At 35.7% G+C, this 26,551-nt stretch overlaps 1 protein-coding gene across 2 annotated transcripts; it reads left to right on the top strand.

The window, feature by feature from the left end:
* The first annotated feature begins 941 nt into the window (after positions 1 to 941).
* Positions 942 to 25,278, top strand: LOC139137728 (coatomer subunit beta'-like). Of its 2 annotated transcripts, XM_070705986.1 has the most exons (22): positions 942 to 1,255; positions 3,536 to 3,556; positions 4,246 to 4,362; positions 4,916 to 5,002; positions 6,148 to 6,274; positions 6,562 to 6,710; positions 6,969 to 7,215; positions 7,656 to 7,798; positions 11,519 to 11,618; positions 11,841 to 11,940; positions 12,083 to 12,193; positions 15,694 to 15,779; positions 17,516 to 17,625; positions 17,777 to 17,920; positions 18,089 to 18,219; positions 18,830 to 19,037; positions 19,860 to 19,970; positions 20,608 to 20,822; positions 21,043 to 21,135; positions 21,819 to 21,996; positions 22,767 to 22,832; positions 23,084 to 25,278. In XM_070705986.1, the coding sequence occupies exons 1-22, from the start codon at positions 1,253 to 1,255 to the stop codon at positions 23,417 to 23,419; spliced, it is 2,883 nt and encodes a 960-aa protein (XP_070562087.1). In that variant the 5' UTR covers positions 942 to 1,252; the 3' UTR covers positions 23,420 to 25,278. The 2 variants fall into 2 exon arrangements, with proteins under 2 accessions (XP_070562087.1, XP_070562088.1); XM_070705987.1 differs by lacking the exon at positions 3,536 to 3,556 and having other exon boundaries at positions 1,124 to 1,255.
* The last annotated feature ends 1,273 nt before the right edge of the window (positions 25,279 to 26,551 follow it).

The raw sequence follows: 26,551 nt of genomic DNA, 5'->3' as shown, positions 1-26,551 counted from the left end.
AGGGCGAGAGGAAAGCCAAAAATTAACGGGCGAGGCAAGCCTTGCCCGTTAATTTGGCTTTCCTGGAGCCCGCGCCCACAAATAAATGTTAATGGTCAGAGCGGAGTCTGTTATTTCCATTATATTATCAGCAAACCCAAGAAAACCGTCAAAATTTCCGGAAATTTCAGGAGCGAATGTCAACTGGGCCCAAGAAACTGAGCAACACGCAACGCACTGTCACGTGCGCTGTAAAAATTGGCAAATCCGGAGATGTTTTCAAAAAAGCAGTATCTCAACTTGACCTACAAGTGCTCCATTTTATGTTTTGATTGATTATGATTTACGTTTGAGCTGTAAAGTTACAATACTTTGAGTTGTTAATCTTATTATATCACAGGCATATAAACAAACCATTACTGTGTATTTGTTGGTCAGTCACGTGGTTCAGCTCGACCAATCAAGATGTGACGGGCAGGGCATGGTGCATATTTTATGGCTGAAACCTGGGTTACAAATACCAATTACTGTCACTGATGCCAATACGAATGATGTAATGCAAGTTATTAAAGAATTAATTTGTCCAACAAACCTCCCTGAAGTGTACATATCTATATATCTATATATATATATATATATATATATATATATATATATATATATATATATATATGAGGATTGCAGGATGCATGAAACTTAAGTAATAGATTTCACTTCTTTGTACTTGAAGTAATTTGTTTATATATATATATATATATATATTTATATATTATATATATATATATATATATATATATATATATATATATATATATATATATATAAAGTATATTTTTACAACCATAACGTCCATGCGTAGTCCCACGATGATGATGATCCTCAGCTCTGCGGACACAACTGAAAAGCATCACCACGCAGCAGGTACAAATTGTATCGCAATCTGGACGATGAGGTCAAAGGTCATTCTCTGACGTGTTCAGATCCAACGTGGTAAAATTGAGTGGCAGCGCTCACTCCAGAGTCTACACATATCACACAATGGTCCGGTAAATACCTGAGATAATGGTGATGTATATATATATAGACCCCTCGCGGTACATGGACGTCGTACACGGACTTTGATCTCAGAGAACACCTTTCCACAGCACACTCTCGAGCAAAGGTTGGACGACATTTGCCACCAGTGCGAGTTGATGAACCATCACTAGCTCAAGAACATTGATTTCAACTTCAAACCGGCTACACAAGTGTGAATTAATCATATGTTATCGCTATGGTAAGTTGTCCGTGGGTCTTTGGAATACAGCGTTTGAGATAGGGACAAGTCTTGTACTTTATTAATAAATTATCGTGTGTAACAGTGTATGGCTTAACGGGAATCGTAGCAGTTATCCTGTTAAAAGTTCAACAATATCAGTTGCGGCGATCGACCATATATTTGGTAGAAGGGCCGCCCTTCCGTTTTCTACGACGATGAAATGTTAGATTATTTGCGAGATTCATCTTCAGCAAGGTGTACAAGATCTAGACTGGACACGGTCGTGCAAGCAGGCCGCGAGCATTGCAATCAGATGTGCTTAGCCTAGGGGTGGACCATTTGATTTCTGGGGGTGGGGCAAGAGTAGCTGCAATAATTGTAGCCTTAGTTGTTGGTGGGGATTGGGCTTCTGTCGTGCGGCTCGCACCTTGCCCCAACCAAGGCAAGGCGCGAGCCGCACGACAGAAGCCCAATCCCCACCAACAACCAAGGCTACAATTATTGCAGCTAGGGCAAGAGGATTTTCGAAAAGTAATGCGCAGTCAATGTCAACCCCCACCCTCCCCACCTCGGGCATAATGGGGGATTTGGAAATTAATCTTATGAAATTTGTCAAATGCCCCACCCCCTAGGGCAAGACAATCCGGAAAATCCCTCCTAAAACGAGTAAATCCCCCACCCCAATAGGTGGGACATCCTTAAATTCTGCACTTGTCCGTGAAAGTGAGTAGGGGGATCAAAATGAGGCAATTGCCCCACCCCCTCAGTCATACTTTCATGGCAAACACAGTCTAATCCCTCACATTTGTCCCGTATCGCCCGAGGTGGGGTCCCTCGGGGATTACATTGACTGCTGCATAAATTGCCGCTGGCCATTTATAGGATATAAAATAATTGTCTGCCTGGCGAACATGGAAAAAAACTTGCTTAAAGGCTGTACAAAAACTTGTATCCATGCGTGTACCCTGTGACAGTAGACTGTCTTCAATCGTATCTGGAGCTGCAGCTTACGGCCGTTAATTACGGCCAAGCTTTCATAGATTGGTTGATAATCAAGCTGCTAATTAATCTGCTATACCTATTTCCTCCAGCTCCCCCCCCCCCCTTACCCAGAAACCAAATGGTCCACCCCTTGAAAAATCCACCAAGCTTAGCTTTTACTGAAATGAGAATAAACGTTCTAGGTATGTAATATGTTGGTTATTGCTCAAAGCATACTGTTTTTGTAAGTTCCATCAAGAGAAGGCAGTGTGTGTATATACCCGGTACACAATCTGATTAAAATGCGATGTAGAGCTGGGGCAGCCTTTTACGCTATTGTATTACAGGGCTCGAAATTAGCGGTAGTCCCGCGTCCACAGACTACCAACTTCTCTCAGGGACTACCCAAATCCGTAAAATGGTAGTCCACACGGACTACCAAAGCCTGGGACTTGAAATTCAGTCGGTACTTGGCATGCAATGTCCGGTCCGTTATTTTTGGAAGAGCTAAATGCCGGACTAAATGCAGTCAAACCCAGATGGACACAGAGAGAGTTGACTTCGTTATGCAAATTACGAAGACCACCGTGCAGTTGAACTTTGCAGTAAAGTTTCAATATTTGAACTCTGACGTACTTGAATGACAGGCACGGGAAATGGTGGTCAATGGAAACGCATTTTCATTGCATTTTGACAGGGACGGTGACTTTGATCATAATGTATCAATCACAATTACACGAAAATTATGCCTCCTCCTACACAAAGCCCATGGTGTATTTTTAGCCCTGCTACAGTATGTCTCAGTACGGAGAAGAATGTGTCGTTGCCATGATGACTATCAAAGTTTGCATACAACTCTGAGAGTGAAAAGGGTTGTCAATAGGTCACCAAACTTTTGAGTATCACTATCGTCCATGTATCTGTTTCCCTGGGTATTAAAGTTGTGCAATATTTACATCAAATGACTAGAAAATTCACTTCACGGGCAGAATCTTGAAAAATAGCCTTTTCTTGTCTAGTTCATGAAAAAATGATATCCCTGAACTAAAATATGCATGGGCTACCAACCATTGTTACTGGACTACCAACTTCAGAAAATGGTAGCCCAAGTGGACTACCAGGGAAAAAAGTTAATTTCGAGCCCTGTATTACGATCTTTGTTTTTCTGCGGTCCTCCCTGCAGAGGACCGCAGAAAAATAAAGACCGTACCAAGACAGCATAAAAGACCAACCCATCTCCACATCGGATTTTAATCAGATTAGTGTACATTTATTAAGATTTACTGAATAATTTTTGCATATTTTTTCTTTCTCTAGCCTTTGAAAATTAATATCAAGGTAAGTGTTTCAATGGCCTTGATTAGGTTTTGAAATGTTGAGGTCATGATACCAACTTTCTGTTTGACATTTCTGTGTAGTTAGTATACTTTCCCATGCTTTCACCGTGATTTGATTTGTGCACCAGCTTTTGGCTTCTTACTCCAAAAATGTTTCAAAAATTCCTCGGCACCAATATTGTTCTATTTTGAATCAATAATTGATAAAGTTTTAGGTATAAAAACATAGCATCCGATATGAAAATGTTGTTAAATTGGTTTTGGAGGGTACATTTTTGGTAAAGGAAGTTAGATTTCAGATAGACAAAATTATACCAAAATATTCTTCCTTCTTGTAATTAATACGAACAACTGCCCTGGTTTTCATCCCTGGTTTTCTCTTTACAAATTATATAAAAACTATCAGTATTACAAAATAGTCTATTTTTGTGCAAGAGAATACGGACGGATGGTTCTGTTTAAAAAGAATACGTGAGACATATTACTAGATTTGTCCTCAGATTTTTGAAACGGGCATTAGAATTTTGACAGTAATATTGCTGTTGTGATGTTAGCACCTTTTACTGCAACCATAGCAACCGAGATGCAGTCTCAAATTCTCTCTAAAACTCACTTTTTGTGTTACTGTATTCTAGAAAAAAGTTGGAAAAATATTATTTTCATCATTACATCTTTTTATATTTTTTCTAGCGTACTTTTTTAACAAGATCCAACCGGGTGAAGTGCATAGATCTTCATCCCAAGGAACCATGGATATTGGCCGGTCTATTCTCTGGTGTTGTACAGATATGGAACTACGAAACAAAGGTATATCTCTAGTTTAGATGTATTCATGTAGCCATGGTGATATCCATGGTTGCCAGAACATTTTTCCAGTATGAGGAGTGGAATCCTCTGTCAGCAGATTGTAATCTGATTTTAATGATAAACAAACACTCAAGTATTGGTTTCACCAAAATTCAAAAATCAAATTTTCCAAAAGTGTGTAGAGGTATATTTAGTGTATAACTGGATGTTCAATGATGCTACACTGTTCATGAATGCAGCGAAAAGCAAACTTTTAAAAATATATCCAGGGTTTGAATTTTTTTTTATTTTTCTCTTAGACAGTTTTTGTCTTGTACTTCTCCCAACATGAAAATACATGTTCTTGGAATATTTCACAGTCAGTTCAACTTGTTAGGGACAGCCAAACAAGCATCATTTTGAGCTCTGAGTTCTCATTCCTCCAGGTACATTTCATCAATTAATTAATTTTAATCATTGACATGTATATCTTATAAAGTGAAAAAAATAAATAATATGCATGAGAAAACAAAGGAAACTTTTGACAAATAGTATCTTTTTCCTTTCTGAACAGACTTTGATCAATAATTTTGAAGTTATTGACTTACCTGTAAGGGCAGCTAAATTCATCGCCAGGAAAAACTGGTTTGTGTGTGGATCTGTAAGTATCTGCTGATTTCTAGAATGCTAGATTTTTCAGAATCATGAAAGAAACTTTTATAAATGATCATACAGTATAAAGCTATCATAATGAGTGGATGATCGTTTTGGTCATTCTATTTTACTGGTGTTGCAGGGAGATAACCATGTACCATGATTGTCAAGCAGGAGATACAACCTGTTCATCCCTCCCTGTAGATATAGACAGGTCCTCTCTCACCATTGGTAACAATTAACTTGGGCCAAACCATGGTGGTGAAAGGGTGAAGCAGTGTAAAGAATGGAGCACTGCAATAACTCTTTTGAGTGTATTGCAGCATAATACAAAAGTTTATATGTTTCCAACTTCATACAAACCAATTAGTTTGATATTTTCTCGGAATACATAAACAGATAGATAAACATGGCATTGTAAAGAAATTATTCTGGGCTAGAAAGGCCTGAAGGAAGATTTTTTGCCTTGAAATAAAAGCCCAAACTGAACAAATCTAATGAATGTTACTTTTTGACAATGTGAAATTCCAGAATATCTTTTTGCAGTAACTAGAAAGTATTTCCAGGAAATGCTGTCACTAATTAAAGTTTTCAGCTATACTACTGTACCATTATTTATCACTGTTATCAGCAAACCAATAAAGCATTTTTATTTACTTTCAACTTTTACTTTCACACTGTCTTATTTGTACAAGATATTTACACACTTCTGATTTTCATGTTGTACTATTTGTACACAGTATTTGCAATCACTGTTCTTGTAACCACAGTTCATCTTGTCATATTGCCAACATTAAAAGAAAAAAGTAAATAAAGTCGGAAACTTACTCTAATTAAACTTTGAGACGTACATTATTTATCATATTGAAAACCACTCAATATTTGTTATTTATACCTTCAGTTTTATCTATTTATTTGTTGGTTTTCAATTGGCTGCTTTTTATTTGTTACTGATATGTATTAATTTAATTGGTTGTTTTATTCATTTGTGAGTTGGAATGTTTTTGCTTGTTTGGTGTTGGCAAATGTAAAAAAATTGACTGGGTTATATTTTGTAAAGGCAACAAAAATTGACTTTAGCACTTAAAGGGTTAATATTTCTTTCTGTATTTATTTATTTATTTATTTTCATCTGTATACATATGTTTACAGGATGACATGGGACTCAGGGTTTACAATTACAACACAAAGGAACTCATCAAGTCATTTGAAGCACACTCTGATTTCATTCGTTCTATTGTTGTTCATCCAACGCAACCTTTCATCATATCCAGCAGTGGTAAGCAAGTATTTCTAGATGTAAATAAGGGAAGATCATGTCAACATAAATTATGATCAGATAGTTTATATGAATTCATGAAAATATTAAACAACAATATTTTATACCTAGGGTTCATAAATTTTGTTCTGAAATCTTTTCCAAAGTTTGATATTTGTATATATTGATGTACAGATGAGATGCCATACAATATGATGTTGTCTTCTGTGTGGATAAATGTGCCAGGCATAGGTTGAACTTCACATCATTCCCTGATAGATGTTTTTACGTGTTTTTTTTATTCCCAGATGATATGTTGATCAAACTATGGAATTGGGAAAAGATGTGGCGATGTGAACAAGTCTGTGAAGGTCACTTTCACTACATTATGCAGATTGTAATCAATCCAAAAGACAATAACACGTTTGCCAGTGGATCCCTGGATACCAGTATTAAGGTCAGTCTGTCGTTTCACTCATTCCATGGCAACTAAATTCAGGTAATACTTGTTTCAAAAGTGACATAAATGCAAGTGGATCCCTAAATACCAGTATAAAAGTGAATCTTGCTGCTGGAGTGTTGCCATGGTTACCATTATATGACATCATCATTATCCAGTGAAATTTAATTGTTGATGGCAATGCCATATGAAACAAAAGCTTGTCAACAAATAGTTTTTCTGAATTTAAGATGAATTTCAATGTGTTTTCTGTAGGTGTGGCAGCTTGGTTCTCCCACGGCTAATTTTAGTTTGAATGGCCATGAGAGTGGTGTGAATGCTGTGGATTATTACAAAGGCGGTGAAAAGCCATATCTGATATCTGGTGGTGATGACAATCTGGTTAAAATTTGGGATTATCAAAACAAAACCTGTGTTCAAACTCTGCGAGGGCACACTCACAATGTAACTGCAGTGTGCTTCCATCCAGATATACCCATAATTCTTAGCGGTGGAGAAGATGGTAAGAGTATAACTTTGTGAGATAATTGACCTGTATGACATACTGGCATGACAACTGTATTCTACAATTACAGATTTTAACATGACATCTGTCATGAAGTAAATGGCATTCTCTTTTGAACAAATCTTACATCACTTGTTGGTTTGTTGCTTTTCATATGGACTTGAAGTGAGTGCTAAAAACAACTAGTAACACAGTGCCTCTGACATTCAATAAGTAAACATGATTCACACACTAGTTTTATCTATGTATGGATTTATGGACATTTGTAATGACTTTAAGTTGGTGACTTTAAGTTGGTAAAGAATATATGCTAGCGTGGCTTCATAAATACGTAAATATTTTTTAAATGATATGTTACCAAAGATTTAATATAAAAAGTTGTGTTTGATAAAATTTTACATTGTTTCCATGGCACATGTTTGACCTTTAACCCATAGATAATGTTCGTGTGTGGCATGCAAATACTTATCGTCATGAGAAGACACTGAACTATGGATTGGCAAGGGCGTGGTACATAGCCGTCTTACAAGGAACTAATATGGTTGCCATGGGATTTGACGAAGGATCTGTCATGTTGAAAGTATAAATTTCAAAATATCATATTCATCCTCTATTGTAAAACATATCAGACTCTTCATCCAGTGTAAAATTTCATATTCATCCTCTATTGTAAAACATATCAGACTCTTCATCCAATGTAAAATTTCATATTCATCCTCTATTGTAAAACATATCAGACTCTTCGTCCAATGTAAATTTCATATTCATCCTCTATTGTAAAACATATCAGACTCTTCATCCAATGTAAAATTTCATATTCGTCCTCTATTGTAAAACATATCAGACTCTTCGTCCAATGTAAAATTTCATATTCATCCTCTATTGTAAAACATCAGACTCTTCGTCCAATGTAAAATTCATATTCATCCTCTATTGTAAAACATATCAGACTCTTCATCCAATGTAAAATTTCATATTCATCCTCTATTGTAAAACATATCAGACTCTTCATCCAATGTAAAATTTCATATTCATCCTCTATTGTAAAACATATCAGACTCTTCATCCAGTGTAAAATTTCATATTCATCCTCTATTGTAAAACATATCAGACTCTTTGTCCCATGTAAAATTTCATATTCATCCTCTATTGTAAAACATATCAGACTCTTCGTCCTATGTAAAATTGCATATTCATCCTCGATTGTAAAACATATCAGACACTTCGTCCAATGTAAAATCTCATATTCATCCTCTATTGTAAAACATATCAGACTCTTCGTCCTATGTAAAATTGCATATTCATCCTCGATTGTAAAACATATCAGACACTTCGTCCAATGTAAAATCTCATATTCATCCTCTATTGTAAAACATATCAGACACTTCGTCCAATGTAAAATTTCATATTCATCCTCTATTGTAAAACATATCAGACTCTTCATCCAATGTTAAATTTCCAACTCTTACTCTATCATGAACTCTGATATAGAATCTGACTTAACAAGGTTTAAAAGAAAGATCAGTTTACAAAGTCCAAAGTCAACAATGATATTGTTATATTTTATGTCGTGTTATGCTATGTTATGCTATGTTATATTTTGTTAGTCCCCACAGACACCGTCAAGGGGGACTTATAGGTTTGGTCATGTCTGTGCGTGCGTGCGTCTGTCAGTCCGTCCATCCGTTCACCCGTTCACGCAGATATCTCAGAGATGCCTGGAGCGATTTCATTCAAACTTGGTACAAGGATTACTTCATACAGATGCACGTCAATTTGTTTTGTGATACGATCCAATATGGCTGCCAGGCAGCCATTTTATTACGATTTTTTCATGTACAGAGCCATAACTCAGACATGTTTCAACCAATTTTATTCAAAGTTGGTACAAGGACATTGATTTGTTTTGTGATACGATCAAATATGGCCTCCATGTGGCCATTTTGTTACGGTTTTTTCCATGTGCGGAACCATAACTCAGACATGTATCAAGCGAATTTTTTCAAAGTTGGTACAAGGACATTGACTAATGTCATACATATGCACGTCAATTTGTTTTGTGATACAATCCAATATGGCTGCTGTCTGGCCATTTTGTTTTGATTTTTTCATGTACAAAGCCATAAAACAGGCATATCTCAACCGATTTTATTCAAAATTGGTACAAGGACATTGACCTATGTCATACATATGCGTATTGATTTGTTTTGTGATACGATCCAATATGGCCGCTGTGTGGCCATTTTTTTACTCATGTCCTGAACCATAACTCAGGCATGTATCAAGCGAATTTATTCAAAGTTGGTACAAGGACATTGACTAATGTCATACATATGCACGTCAATTTGTTTTGTGACACAATCCAATATGGCTGCTGTGCGGCCATTTTGTTTTGATTTTTTCATGTACAAAGCCATAAAACAGGCATATCTCAACCGATTTTATTCAAAGTTGGTACAAGGACATTGACCTTTGTCATACATATGCACATCGATTTGTTTTGTGATACAATCCAATATGGCCGCCAGGCAGCCATTTTGTTACGATTTTTTCATGTACAGAGCCATAACTCAAGCATATCTCAACCGATTTTATTCAAGTTGGTACAAGGACTGCACCTATGCCATACATATGCACGTGGATTTGTTTTGTGATACGATCCAATATGGCTGCCAGGCCGCCATTTTGTTACGATTTTTTCATGTACAACACAATAACTCAGACATGTTTCAACCAATTTTATTCAAAGTAGGACGTTGACCAATGTATCAAGCGAATTTATTCAAAGTTGGTACAAGGACATTGACTTATATTATATATATGTACGTCGATTTGTTTCACGATATGGTCCGCTATGGCCCCATGGTGGCAATTTTGTCATGGTTTTTTTCATGCTGAGAGCCATAACTTTGGCAAGTCTCACCTGAATTTATTCAAAGTTGGTACATGGACATTGACTTATATGTCATACATATACGTGTTGATTTTTTAAACAGTAAGATCAAATATCGCTGCGTGGCGGCAATTTTGTTACAATTTTCTCATGTACAGAGCCATAACTCAGACATATTTCCACCAGTATCATTCAAAGTTGGTACAAGGACATTGACCTATTTCATACATATGCTCGTCAATTTGTTTCATGTCATGTAGCAGTATCATGTCAATTATTGAGATTTTGTAATTAGGCTGATATGTCAAGAAATACTGCATCAAATTTCATGAAACTTTGTACAGATGTTAAGCTCACATTGCTTTAACAGTGAAAAAGACATTTATCAGTGTCATTTTAATTAATTTGTAATTGCATATGTAATGAACTTTCCTAATTAGAGTGATATATCCACAAATACAACGTCAAATTTGATGAAACTTGATACAGATGTTGATCTCATAGTGTTGTAAATACTGCATCAAACTTTATGAAATATGGTACCGGTGATAATCTGTTAGTGTTAGGATAGTGTGCAACAATGTTTGGCAACATCCTGACGATTAATTCCTAGTTGACTCATTTAATGACCTTTAGGATAGTGGTCTACATTGGTTTTATGTTTTCATCACCAAGCAACTCATTCTTGGCCATTGAGCGCCATCTGTATCAAAGTATTTTTATCACAGACCTAATGAAGAGGACTCTACCCTCTCTGAGGACCTGTAATCAAAGTACCCATTAACAAGTGGGGACTGTGTCGTCAACGATGACTTGTTATATTAAAAGTCAGTATCCACAATAGTTAGTAATATACTATAAAACAGGTATTTACCATTATTTAAACAATGCAGGCAGTGATTGTAATTGTTAATTTCAAAATCCCTGGTGACAAGTCAATATGCCTACCTGTAGTAGATTACTGAACCTGTAAAAATGAAACGGTAAACATTATTAACCCTTTCTCCACCATGAATTGGTCCAAAAGCCATTGTTATCAATGTTGAGTGTGGACCTCTTTACAGGAAATCGGGGGTGTGCAGGTCAAATAAGAAGTATTGCTAACTGTGTAGACTATCACTTTCCACATTTAAATCTTTATTCATGGAATAAAAGAACACACTTTTGTCCATTTACTGCTAAATTATTGATTAGGTCTGTTACTGCCTAATTACTGACTAGGTCTATTAAAGGATAATGATAAGTTCATTTGGTTGTTTTATTCTGGGAAAATGAGTAAAAATATCAGCAAATTTGATTTGGGTTGAATGGAAATTTTGACATGCATTGATATTTGATAATAATTAAGAGTTTGTTTCCAGTGTACTTGAGCTGAGTCAGAAATCACTATCACTATCACTATCACAGCTTGGTTCAGAAGAGTTGCCAATGTCCATGGATAGCAGTGGTAAAATTATCTGGGCCAAACACTCTGAAATACAGCAGGCTAACCTCAAATCTATCCAAGGTATGTGTCTATTCTTGATGCGAAATTTTATTTATTCATTTATTTATTTACTTATTGATTTATTTATTTATTATATTTATTTGTATTTTTTAAGTTATAGTATGAAACTCTCATTTCTACTTGATTATAACTATTACCTGATAATTATACAATTTACTGCATATAACATCAACATTGCTGCTTCTGTCATACGTAATGTAAGAGTATTTTACACGTTGACAGGTCTTGAGACCAAAGATGGAGAACGTTTGCCATTAGCTGTGAAAGACATGGGAAGCTGTGAAATCTATCCACAAACAATTGCACATAATCCCAATGGAAGGTGAGTATATCACCCATGATTTTCTAGAATAGTTTATTTTCACACAAATTCATGGCAATTCTTACTAGTTTACATTATAACCAAAGTTGTGGATCATCAAGGTATCTCATCAAATTTATTAGATGAAAATATTGTTTTTCAGGTTTGTTGTTGTCTGTGGTGATGGTGAGTACATTATCTACACAGCCATGGCACTTAGAAATAAAGCATTTGGATCAGCACAAGAATTTGTCTGGGCACAGGATTCTAATGAGTAAGTCATACCTCAAGATTTTTATCATAGAATGTCTACATTTTTATAATGAATTTGTCTGGGCACAGGATTCTAATGATTAAGTTACATCTTTTGATTACAGGTATATCCTTCTGTTGTGTATTGTTAAGTATTGTGTGAGATGAAGCTTTATACAACAAGTCATTGTCAATGACATAGTCCCCACTTGTAATAGGAGTATTAGTCTTGATGGGCAGGGAAATGAGGTCATTAGAAGTATCACTGGAGTGTATATGTTCAGATCTATGGACACATACGTCTATGTCATTGTTCCCAATTTGAAACAAGAGGCATGTATAAGTTATGGTTCTAAATCAGGAAAAAAGATCAGACCTCTAGTTGTATTGGCCAGCCAAGAAATACATATGTGCATAATAAATGAGGTACAAGATGTGACATCTTAAGGTCTATTATCCTATCAAAATCAAAGCGTAAAGAACTTGTGGTTACTGAGATATGCATATATATGCATATTGAAGGTCAAAGGTCATCAAGGTCACGTGACATTTTGAAAAAAAACATTGTATTGCTAATTAATCCATATATGCCAAAATTCAGACCTCCAGCTCTATTGGCTTGGCCACAATTATATATGGGCATAATTAACGAGGTTAAGCATGTGTTGTCATAAGGTCTTCCATCCTACTCAATATAAAGGACATAGCACTTGTGGTTACTTATTTATTGACATTATCGTGTATTGTAGGTAAAAGGTTATAGAGGTCACATGACATTTTGTCAAAAAATTTCTATCCTATAGTCTATCCCTATATACTAAAAATCGTACTTTACCTCTATTGGCTTGCTCAAAATTAGATATGCACATAATTAATGAGGTACAATATGTGGCGTCATAAGGTGTCCCATCATACCAAATATGAAGGGTGTAGCATTAATGGTTCCTGAGTTATGGACAAATATGTATATTTGAGGTCAAAGGTCACCGAGGTCACATGACATTTTGTCAAAAAATTGTATTGCTAAGTTATCCCTACATACCAAAAATCATACCTCTAGCTCTATTGGCTCGCTCAAAGTTAGATATGCGCATAATTAATGAGGAACAATATGTGGCGTCATAAGCTGTCCCATCATACCAAATATGAAGGGTCTAGCACTTGTGGTTACTGAGTTATGGACAAATATGTATATTTGAGGTCAAAGGTCACCAAGGTCACATGACATTTTGTCAAAAAAATTGTATTGCTAAGTTATCCATATACCAAAAATCAGACCTCTAGCTCTATCGGCTCGCTCAAAATTAGATATGAACATAATTAATGAGGTACAATATGTGGCGTCATAAGGTGTCCCTTCATACCAAATATGAAGAGTGTAGCACTTGTGGTTACTGAGTTATGCACAAATATGTATATTTGAGGTCAAGGGTCATTGAGGTCACGTGACATTTTGTCAAAAAAATTGTATTGCTAAGTTATCCCTACAAACCAAAAATCAGACCTCTGGCTCTATTGGCTCGCTCAAAATTAGATATGCACATAATTAATGAGGAACAATATGTGGCGTCATAAGCTGTCCCATCATACCAAATATGAAGGGTGTAGCATTAGTGATTACTGAGTTATGGACAAATATGTATATTTGAGGTCAAAGGTCACCAAGATCACGTGACATTTTTAAAAAAAAATTGTATTGCTAAGTTATCCATATATACCAAAAATCAGACCTCTAGCTCTATTGGCTCTCTCAAAATTAGATATGCACATAATTAATGAGGTACAATATGTGGCGTCATAGGGTGTCCCATCATACCATATATGAAAGTTTTAGCACTTGTGGTTACTGAGTTATGGACAAATATGTATATTCGAGGTCAAAGGTCACCAAGGTCACGTGACATTTGTCAAAGTGTCTGAGATATCTGCGTGAACGGATGGACTCACATGGATGGACTCACGGACTGACATGACCCAATCTATGAGCCCCCTGGACTTTATCTGTGGGGACTAAAAACTGTGTCACTGCATCCTTTTTGCAATATGAATACTATGAGAAACTAAATTGTTATTTTTCTTGGCCTTATACATGGGAGTCTATGGAGATCTGCCTTATACATGGGAGTCTATGGACTGCCTTGTACATGGGAGTCTATGGACTTCCTTATACATGGGAGTCTATGGACTTCCTTATACATGGGAGTCTATAGACCGCCTTATACATGGGAGTCTATGGACTGCCTTATACATGGGAGTCTATGGACTGCCTTATACATGGGAGTCTATGGACTTCCTTATACATGGGAGTCTATGGACTGCCTTATACATGGGAGTCTATGGACTGCCTTATACATGGGAGTCTATGGACGGCCTTATACATGGGAGTCTATGGACGGCCTTATACATGGGAGTCTATGGACTGCCTTATACATGGGAGTCTATGGACTTCCTTATACATGGGAGTCTATGGACTGCCTTATACATGGGAGTCTATAGACTGCCTTATACATGGGAGTCTATGGACTGCCTTATACATGGGAGTCTATGGACTGCCTTATACATGGGAGTCTATGGACTTCCTTATACATGGGAGTCTATGGACTGCCTTATACATGGGAGTCTATGGACGGCCTTATACATGGGAGTCTATGGACGGCCTTATACATGGGAGTCTATGGACGGCCTTATACATGGGAGTCTATGGACTGACTGCCTTATACATGGGAGTCTATGGAGGTGAAAACTAAAAAGTCCTCTAACACCGCCAAATTTGATCGCATTGTGAAACAAATCGACGTGCATCTGTATGAGGTAGGGTACTATCCTTGTACCAAGTTTGAACGAAATCGCTCCAGGCGTCTCTGAGATATCTGCGTGAACGGACGGACGGACGCACGGACGCACGAGGACGCACGCACGGACGGACGGACGGACGCACGGACATGACCAAACCTATAAGTCCCCCCGGACGGTGTCCGTGGGGACTAAAAATCTAAACTCTGTCCTGGAGATTTTGTCGGATCTAATTGTGGGATATTTTATTTAAGAGTTTGTATCAGTACCAATATCTTTGTTCATCACAGACCAGACTTCAAGTTTGGCTGATCTGAATTATAAAACAGAAAAAGATGGGTGTTCATCTTGTATCTCCAAATCAAAATGGACAGAATAGCATTCTAGCAAGCCAGAGATTTATTGCCAGCCGTTGATACAAACATTTCATTTTCCTGGGCATGCAGTTTGACTTTGCTCCTCCATGTACAATTCAGTATGGAGAGGTAATTGCAAATGCATAGTTAACTTTCTATTTATGATCTGATTGGATCAAGAACAAATAATTAAAAATGTTTGAGTGTTGTATGCAAGATATTTTATGAAGCATGATTAAATGGTGTAAAACTGCCATTCCCTGTCAACTTTTCTGTCCATGATTATGTACACTATCGAAGTATCCATTTCACTGATGTTAAGTAGCTGTATGAATTACCAGTATTCTACTCATTGGCCAAATTTTCATTGTAGCTATGCAACCAGAACAAAGTACGAAGTCAAAATCTACAGAAACTTTAAAGAAGTGAAGAGTTTCAAACCAACATTCCGTGCTGATAGTAAGTTAATCTTTCATGATATGTCAGGTCATGTCATATTAGGTCATGTCATGTCAATTCATGATATATCATGTCAAGTCAATTCATGTCATGTCATTAAGTCAGTTCAGGTCATGTCAGTTCATGTTAAGGTAGCGGTAAAGGCTAGAGCGTCAGTTATAAACTTCAATAAAACTATTAAAACATGAAAGTAGTCAACATTCTCTGTGGAATAAAAAAAACTAGACATTTGGGGTCATAGGCATTGCAGAGTTATAGCCCGTTGAAACTTCTGAAAAACTGACCAAATAAGAGGAAGTTGGGGAGTCCTTAGTGTATTAACTATGGTAGAGGTCCCCTAGCTTTTAAAAAAATGTTTGAAAAGGGAAAGTCATTTTTTACTGTTTTTCAGGAAAGTTTGACAAGACCGTGCTTGCATTCAGAATGCGTGACTGCTATTGTAAATGCATTTTTAGATTCTTTGAGTGTCAAAGAGGTGTCAAAAGTGAGATTAACCAAAAAAACTGCTCTGTGACTTCAAAAGAGGGATGCAAATATGGCTTGTTTTCAACATTTTGACAGAATAACAGTTTTCCTACATAATTTATACCAATTTAATCCAACCTTTGAAATGAGATATGGACATGGAATTTTTACAGCCTATTAACAAGTTTACAGATAAGATTTGCACGGCACATTTTTCTGTATTTGAAGTACTTTTTGAAAAATCACATTTTGAAATTTGAAAGAATTTTTAATAATTTTTTGATATGATAAACCCATGTAAAATCATAAAAAAAATTTTATTTACAAATCCTGCCGTACAAATCTACAATTAATAGTGTCAACATATTTATAACTAATTTGGTAATATTAATACTATCCAATTATTATTAAATTCAAATATGTAAAAAAATATGAAAAATTAAATTTTAATATTGATTGGTGTCATATTTCAAAATCATGGCTACAAATATACAATTTTTATATTTTTTGGAGAAAGTATTAACTAAGGGAGTTATCCTGAAAATTTGAACTAAATATCTTGATTCTAACACTTGAAACTTGACATTAACTCTGAGAAAAGAATTGATGCAAAAATAGCCTTATCGCTACCTTAGGTGAATTCATATTATGTCAAATCATGTCATGTCATGTCATGTCAAGTCATGTCATGTCATGTCATGTCTAGTCAAGTCAATTCATCAAGTCAAGTGATGCTGTGTCATGTCATGTTGTGTCATGACATGTCATGTCATGTCATGTCAAGTCATGTCATGTCATGTCATGTCTAGTCAAGTCAATTCATCAAGTCAAGTGATGCTGTGTCATGTCATGTTGTGTCATGACATGTCAAGTAAAGTCATATCATGTCCAGTCAAGTCTTTTCATGTCAATTACATGTCATCAAGTCATGTCATGTCAAGTCATGTCATGTCAAGTCATGTTGTGTCATGACACTGTCACATTGGAGTACTGTATTTACTTTTTGCGAACAACATGATAAGAATAATTATCTGCAGAAAATTTTTTTTATTTACCCGTAAAATATTGCACAACATACAGTAAATAAGCACATTATATTTCAATCATTACCATTGAATTTTACCTGTCAGCATTTCTTATATTTTCTTATATTCATAAGAAAAGAGAAATCTGATCTTATGATAAGTACATTTTGCAATCAATAATTTTCCCTCCATAGGTATTTACAGTGTTTTCCCTCCATACTTATTTACTATGTGTTCCCTCAATAGGTATTTACGGTGGACCGTTACTTGGTGTTAGTACTTCAGAAGGCTTGGCTTTCTATGAGTGGACCAATACAGATGACTTAATTAGAAGAATTGAAATAACTCCAAAAGCTGTGAGTATTGCATTATTTAAATAAATTCTGAATAAAGTTATACTTTATCATTAGATCCCAATAATTCTTTTCTGAACACTGATCATCTTGACCATTGTAAAATTCCTTGAGTAATCCTGATTCATTAAATTGTCTTTAACTTTGTCATCAGATATTCTGGTCTGATAGTGGAGAGTTGGTGTGTATCACCACGGAGGATTCATTTTTCATTCTGAAATACAGTACTGAAGCTGTTAGCAAAGCACAAGAAACAAAGGAAGGTGTCACTGAAGATGGCATTGAAGATGCTTTTGATGTAAGTATAGACTCTGATAATATACATACTTTCATCCATATCCTTTGAATCAGAAAATTGTAGATCATAGACCTTTATTTATACTTCAGATACATTCATGAAGGCATTGTAAAAATGTGTCATCACTGAATATGTGCTATTTATTAAATTGTCATGAACTATTTTCAGGTTGTTGGTGAAATTCAAGAATGTGTGAAAACTGGTCTCTGGGTTGGAGATTGCTTCATTTATACAAATTCTGTCAACAGATTGAATTATTACGTTGGTGGTGAAATTGTCACAATATCACATCTTGACAGGTAAGATTAAGTTTCAGTGATTGGAAAACTTTTCCGTTTATTTCACAATTTCTTTATCATCAGAGAAATCGATGAGGTGTTTGTTATTTTTGGACAAACTGCTGATATTTGTGTAACCTTGTAGAAATTGAAACAGTGGTGCAAACATATGCTGTTGTCATGGAAATGTATTTTGTTATGTAAGTGGCGTAAGAAATGTACAGTTAATTGTTTCATAAATATCAGAGAAAGCATTTCATTCCTTTTTGATGAACAATTGCGCATAATGTCAAAACAGGATTGACCCATGCATTCAATTTTTTCCACAGAAGTCAGGGTCAAACTTTCTCACAGAAACAAAGGGTTGAACTAAAATTTGATATTTCAATTTTGTGATTTGACTTACTTGAACAATGCAAGACTGACAAGTTTTTTTGTTCCCATAATCCATCTTTCCTTTAAATAAATTGTTGAATTTCTGTTTTTGGAAACTACTTCATAAGTTGCCAGATCTCTAACAGTGTGTTAATGTCTTAATTTTGCAACTCTGTATATCTTTTTAATTTTGATCACTGATATTACTGTTACTTCAAATTAAAGACTTGTTTATTAATAAATTTGCAATTTTCAGAGTGATGTCTTTACTAGGTTACATACCCCGTGATAATCGTCTGTATCTTGGCGACAAAGAACTCAATGTTGTCAGTTATGAATTGCTACTGTCAGTGTTAGAATACCAAACAGCTGTTATGAGAAGAGATTTTGAAACTGCTGATAAAGTTTTACCCACAATTCCAAGGGAACAGAGGACAAGAGTTGCACACTTCCTGGAAAAACAGGTATGGTCTATTTCTCTTATTTTTCTTCACTGGTAAGGTTCACACTTTTTTTGAAATGTGAAGTTTTAGCATCCATATTGGCAAGACGACCATATTACAATTCCTGGAAAAACAGGTATGGTTTATTTCTCTTGAATTTCGCATAAATTTATCAACACCATGGCAGTTAACATATTTCACCGGTAAGATTCACACTTTTGGAAAATGTGAAGTTTTAGCATCCATATGGGCATGATGACCATATTACAAATCTATATAATCATAAGGGGTACACTTATTTCATAAAGCTTTGTATGGGAGGGCTCCTTAAGAATAAGGAAAGTTGGGCCCAGTGTTCACCGGCTATGCCCCAATATGCAAATCATTTTGGCCATCACCTTTATTACAGCCAGTTCTCTTAACGAACTTTCCAAACACAGTGCTGATTATGGTTATAGGTTTGTTACTAAATATAGCAATGTGCACAAAACATGTTGCTGCCCACAGAAGTGCTGTCAAATTTGTGGCTATATACATGTCTTTATTGTTGCATGCAGGTCAGATCCTATGATATGTAATTTTAGAGTTACAATAATAATATCCATGGTATCACACTGGATAGTACCAATTGTCCCTTCCTGTACAAGCCATTTCTGAAAGTCTCTTCGAAACTTTGTGACAAAATATTTATTTTTGCATATTAATGATGGACCTGTGATGTTATCACCAATAAGTTTTATCGAGCTGTACAACTGAAAGTTACTGTCTGCAGATTTTTGAGAAATAAGCAGAGAATGTCAAACTGTGTAATTTGAAATATTGCTGTATTTAATTTGTTGACAGGGTTTCAAACCACAGGCCATGGCTGTGACCATCGACGCAGATCATAAATTTGATTTGGCGATTCAGTTGGGAAACATCAAAACAGCACATCAAGTTGCCATGGAGACAGAGGTGAAAGGTTTATTATTTGACAGTTTTAATCTGTTTGTTCTTTACCACATTTATTCTTTTTAATGTTTCCTGTGCTGTGTCAGAGAAGATGAAACTTTCTTTGTTAAATCTTTCTAAATTTCAAACAAAGTTAATGCAAAATACATTTACTGTCAAATTTATCCTTTCACCCTTTCACTACAATGGTTTGACCCAAACCTATTGTTATCAATGGTTTGACCCAAACCTATTGTTAACCTTTCACCCTTTCACTACAATGGTTTGACCCAAACCTATTGTTATCAATGGTTAATGTAGACCTTGTTACTGGGACTTTGGGGGGAATGGGTTAAATACTTTCAGGGAGCAGTTGTTTTATAATACAGGGTCATTTGTATAATACCAGGATTTGAGTGCTTCATAGACTGGTACTTGTGGTAGTCGTAAGGACAAGCACAACATTTAATTGTAAGATATACTGGGACATAAATCCCCATACTTTAAATAAACTTATTATTATGTATCTTTAAAAGTCTACATGAAAAATTGGAAAATGTAGTGTTTTACAAATGCTCTGTGTGAACATTTGATAGCACTATCACATGCTGACTGTGTATAGCAGCATTAAAGATAAAGGATTTGTTTTATTGTTTGATAGAGTGAAGAGAAATGGAAGCAGTTGGCAGAACTGGCCACTTCAAAGTGTGAATTCAAACTAGCTTCTGAATGTCTACATAATGCACAAGACTATGGTGCCTTGTTGCTATTGGCAACATGCTCTGGTGATGCCAAAATGGTGGAAAAAGTTGCAAAGACAGCAGACACAGGAAAACAAAGCAATGTTGCATTCGTTTCCAATTTCCTTTTAGGAAGGTAGGTATTACAATTAAGACAGTGCAGCATATCAGTTTATGCAACATGTTCCTATTTTAGTTTGTAAACCTAATTCTGATCATGTATCTTTGTGTAACAACATAAGTGTTTTATGAATTTGTGTGTGTATGAAAACTGATATTAACTACACTCTTTCTACTGTCAGGGTGTGAAATTTTTGAACTATACCCGTTGAGTTGTGTATTTCTAAATATTACAGAGTTGAAGAATGCATAGAGCTTTTGATCAAAACAAATCGGATTCCAGAGGCTGCCTTCTTTGCTAGGAGTTTCATGCCCAGTAAAATGGCTCAGTAAGTTTTGTGTCCTGTCATTACCTATACTCAGTCTTTCCCTTTAACTTACTCAACCTTAGGCCAAAAAAAAAAGAAATGTTTCTGGTCAGCGTGCGCGTCACTTGAACAACAGCGCATCACCCTTTTTTTTCCTGTTTTGTGGCCGGTGGCCCCGGCAAACTACGTACTGATTGCTATGATACCAAACCAAAACGGCTGAAGAGAAAAAAAATTCTTTGAGGCGCATGATCAGTGACTGCATGAACAGTATATATGTGACTATATTGATAAAACTGTAAAACAAACCCTCCTCCCTCCCTTGAGGGAAAAAAAAATTTTAAAATTCACATCGCAGCACCATTTTGTAAAGAAAGGCCTGACCAGAAACATTTCTTTTTTTTGGCCTTAATTCCTTCTAAAATGAACTTAAAGTGTCACCCGCATTATGATGTTATTCTTAACTTTGTCAGAATTCTGCTGTAGTTCATAAATATTAATTTTGAATCAAGTCTGTCAGAATTCTGCTGCCTGTAGTTCATAAATATTAATTTTGAATCAAGTCTGTCAGAATTCTGCTGCCTGTAGTTCATATATATTAATTTTGAATCAAGTCACACAACCATATAAATATTTTGCATTTGAAGATCTGAAGCCCAGCACTATTGAAACTGATATGTGATTTTCAATTCTGATGCTATTAGAATAGTTGAGTTGTGGAAAGAGTGTCTGGGCAGGACAGACAAGAAGAAAGCCAATGCTTTGGCTGATCCAGTGCAGTATGAAAATTTATTTGTTGGCTTGAAAGAAGCATATTATGGTGAGAAGTATTTATATGAAACACAGAAGACGTATCCAGCATCCACATATCTGCAACAACCGGTAAATATGATTATGAAAAGAAAATGGCTGTAATTTTTGATAAATGTTTCCATTGTACTTTTGAAAACAAATGCACTTTCTTCTTCTTGTTCCTAAAGTATGTACAGAGACAAAGAATTATCTTTGCAAACACAATTCCTTGTGTCCATGGCAACCTCATTGTTGACAAAGGCAGTCTAGTTTCGAATAGAATTCAGTTGAGAACAAAAAACAAAAACTGTTGTTGACAAGTTTAACACCAGACATTGTGACATAACTTTGTTAGTAGCACAAGAAACTAAATTTGACAAACAGAACAAAAATTACTGGGAAATCCATCAAAAGTTACGACTGATGGATCTTTACTAAGCAGATCTCTCTGTAGGAAAGATATCAATTCAAGAATTCTTACACAGTTTATTTTCTGGTCAGGATTTGTCTTATTTATGTGATGTAAAGTAGGAGCAATCACAGAACTGTTCAAAATTTGCACATCCTTGAAACATTAACAGTATGTTACATTGAGTTACTCAATCCCGCAAGATTGTGTCAAGTTCTTTTGGAAGTGAAATTTCATTGTCTTTTGATCCTTTAATAAAGAAGATGGTACATGTGAATATCATTCTGTTACCCCTTTCACCACAATGGTTTGGCCCAAACCTGATGTTATGAATGAAGATTATGAATCAAGTTTACTGAGCATTATAACAGCCAATTGTGTGACCTTGTTGTTACAATCAATCCCTAAATACAAAGTAGAAAAAAAATGTGATTTTATTTCCTTTTAACAGAGAATCTGTGAACGCAATGTTCTGCAGGAACTTGAAGCTGCTATCCAAGATGGGACCGCCACAATTGTAAGCTATTTTTTCTCAACATCTTTCCATGTTTTTGTCAAATGACGATCAAATACCTGCAGATTTTAAGAAATTTTTTATTTTAAATGGTATGTCACATGACAAAACATAATCAGATATATTGTATTTATAAATAGGAATTTGCTTTGTCATACATATTTCATATTGATAAAAGTACCCAAAATTTAATATGTTGACAAAATATGATCTCCAAGCATTCATTTGATTTTAACCTTTGTTGTGTGTAACAGGACACAGAATGTGGTGATGTGGTGTTCAGGAATGAGGTAAAAGACATGGAAAGTGATTTGGCATCTGGGAAAGAGGTAAAGAAGACAGAAAATGATTTTGAGTTGAGGAGTGAGGTACTGAACAGAGAAAATGAGAAGGTGGTCAGGAATGAGGTACAAGAAGACAGTCAACAGTCACATTTAGAGAAAGTCAGGGAAAGGGAAGAGGAAGATACCATAGCAACTACAAAGACATACGATTTTGAGGACTCTCTGGATTTAGAGCTAGAGAATCTCAACGTAGATGATATTTCAGATGTTGATATTAATTTGGATGATGAATTATTGGCAGACTGATTTCAGGTGAATTGTTTCCATTTGTTGGATTTATTTTGTGAACAGATCATGATGTGATAAATTATGCAACCAAAAACTGATGTTTACTGTTGTGCAAGACAAAATCAGTGTTTTTTGAGAAAAATAAAATATTAATATCCCAGAATTTATCAAGTAACTAAATACTTTATTAAAATTAATTACACTGTTGCATTGATAATCTATTTCTGTAATTTCAAGAGATTTTCAACTTTCAACTCATTTCATTCAAAATCATTCAAATTTAGCCCTCATGAAAGTTCAAGAGGTGGCAGTTAACTGTAACTCTTATGCAATATGGAATGATTTAGCGAAAAACAATTGAAGATCTATCTTAATCTGTTCATCTCATTAGTCATGATTAATCTGTTGATCTTCATAGTCATTATGGCAAGACTGGAGAATACTGGGTTCAAATCAACTAATTTTAATAAATCAACACGATCATAGGGGTCTGGTTGCAGTTGACAAACGTTCGGAAGAGTCCCAAAAGAAAGTGGTTCCAAGGCACCTCATTGTTCTCCAAAACCATGGGAGAGCCCCCTATGAAAGTAGTTCCAGGCATCCTCTTGGAATTGCTTTACAAAGCTATGGGAGAGCCGTCCCCCCCCCCCCAAGAAAGTAGTTCCAAGGCATCCAATTGCTGTACAAAGCTATGGGAGAGCCGCCCCCTCCCCCCAAGAAAGTAGTTCCAAGGCATCCTCTTGCTTTACAAAGCTATGGGAGAGCCCCCCCCCCCCCCCCCCCCCCCAAGAAAGTAGTTCCAAGGCATCCAATTACCATACGAAGCTATGGGAGAGCCTGTTAGGAAAGTAGCTCCAAGGTTTTATAAAACTATTGGAGGCCCCCTAAGAAACTGGCAAGGCATCCCATTGCTCTACAAAACTGTGAAAGGGCCCCCTAAGTTCCAAGGCTTTTCAAAACCATTTGAGGGCCCCGTAAGCATGCAATTCCAGTGTATCCAGTTGTTTTACAAAGCTATAGGAAGGCCCCATAAGAATGTAGTTCTAAGGCATCTAGCTACATTATTTTTATTTTTATGTCAACGATAACAACGCAGTCAACACATACACAGGTTAAGTCTAATAGCTGAATACTATGTACATCAACATGTTTTTGGGAGTAGAACAAGAAATTACTGCTGATATGCAGTAGGGTCGAAAGGTTATTTGTGATTGGTTGATTGTCACTATTCACAGCAACTTAAGGAGTCTTTTTGATTTATTCAATTATAAGGGTAAGATTCAGCCCACCAATTGGATAACAGTTTCCCAGACGCTGCACATTAGAAATTATGGTTGACATTTAAAACAAAAGTAGTGAAAAATATCAAAAGTTAGTACTTGCCCTTTAGACATGACTGTATGAAAATTTTGAATAATGTGATTTCTACACACTTAATGATGTCTTCCATATATCATTCAGATCTGAATTTAAAGATCTTTGGAACACTATAATTTTGTGTAAATTGACATTTTCTATGTAATATTTGTATGACTCGAAGATTTGTTGAGAAACTATTTTGCTATATTGGTATCTTTGTTTGTACATTTATGTTTGTAAATAAGAGAATAAATATAATAGATATAAGATAATTATAGTCTCACTTTATATAATTGAAATGCTTTTGTGAATACATTTTATTATTGACAGTTTTAGAGCTTTGTATCAACGAAATCTTATGCATGCTACACAGCTCTGTAAGACCTTTTATTGTGAATATATCTATTGTAGCATTGCTGCATTTGGACAAACTTTCCAACGATGACAGTTCCCAATGTTTCTTGTTGGCGACATTCAGTATTTTAATGGAGCAGAAATAAAATACATGCAAACTCAAAGATTATTTGAATCTTGATGAATAATTGCTTCCTTCATGATATCATGTTGTAAAAATGTTATAGTCTCTTGAATGCTAGTCTAATTCTTCAGTGTGTATATTTCTGTGAGCAAGAGAAAGAAGGTGTCAATACACCTCCGACCCCACCCTACCCCACCCCATCCCACCCCAATTTCAGTATTGTTTTGAATAATTTTTATAATGTGCCAATAGAATTAATTGGAAATACATGATTGTGTTTTGATTTTATACTGGACTTTCAGTAGCGAACTAAATATTTGAGTAAACTTGATTGCACTGAACAAATTAAGGTAATATAAGCCTCAAAAATGAAATATTTTATCATTTTTAGCTCAAACTTTCCTCAGGAGAATCCATATTCTTACCAAATCAAGAAATCAAAATCATGGGTCACTGTGCAACTTTTGGTACTAGAGGAGTAATCACTTGATAACCAATATTTGAAATTCAAAATATTCGTACATACTTGAATGTATTTGTCTGGGCAGAGTGTGCACGACTTTCACTTTGCATTTCATGTTTTATCTATTTAAACACATCTTAACGTTTCAGCTATGTTGTTATTTACTCTATTTATTTGTCAACCCCCCTCCCAAATAAAAAACATCGTGAACACCGAGAGTTCCGTGAGATGGTGCAGCTTGAGTTTGCCATGCCAATGCACAGAACGTTCTTCATTGAAACTCGAGAGGGCGTTGTCCAGAAAGGAAGCCTCCGCCATCTCCTCCTTGCTGTTGCATGCATCGAAAATTTCTTTACAATTGTTCTTGCTGTTCTGTATTTTTGTTCCTAATTTCAACCAGGGTTTCTTATTCTACTTTCGAAAAAAAGGTTGAAACACGTGTCGACACTGTGTCTGCTCATGCAAAATGCATTGTTATGTTATTGTTTACGTTTGAATAGAAGTCCGGACCAGGATTCACTTGTCAACGATGAAAATGTGGGACAGGCTGAGCTGACAAGCCGAATACTGTATACTTCAATATGACATCAAAAGTTAAAGCTTCGGGCCCTCTAACGAACTGAATATGTAACTAAACAAGTTTATTTGTCAAAAGTAGTCAAGTTTTGCTAAAAGAAAGTCGTTTTTAAACAACAGATGAATCCTCAGCGTCTAAGCTGATATTCCTACCAACATTCAAGCTGGTATTCCTATGCCAATGTCTGAGAAAGCAAGGCTAACTCGTCAGAAAGCATTCTTGCATTGGTGTTTTGCAACCAAAGTTTTTATACGAAATGATCTGTCGGAGTCA

The sequence above is a fragment of the Ptychodera flava genome, chromosome 7 (genome assembly GCF_041260155.1).
Source record: "Ptychodera flava strain L36383 chromosome 7, AS_Pfla_20210202, whole genome shotgun sequence".
Taxonomy (NCBI): Eukaryota; Metazoa; Hemichordata; class Enteropneusta; family Ptychoderidae; genus Ptychodera; species Ptychodera flava.
The sequence above is the reverse complement of the archived record's forward strand: the minus strand, read 5'-3'. Positions and strand labels throughout refer to the sequence as shown.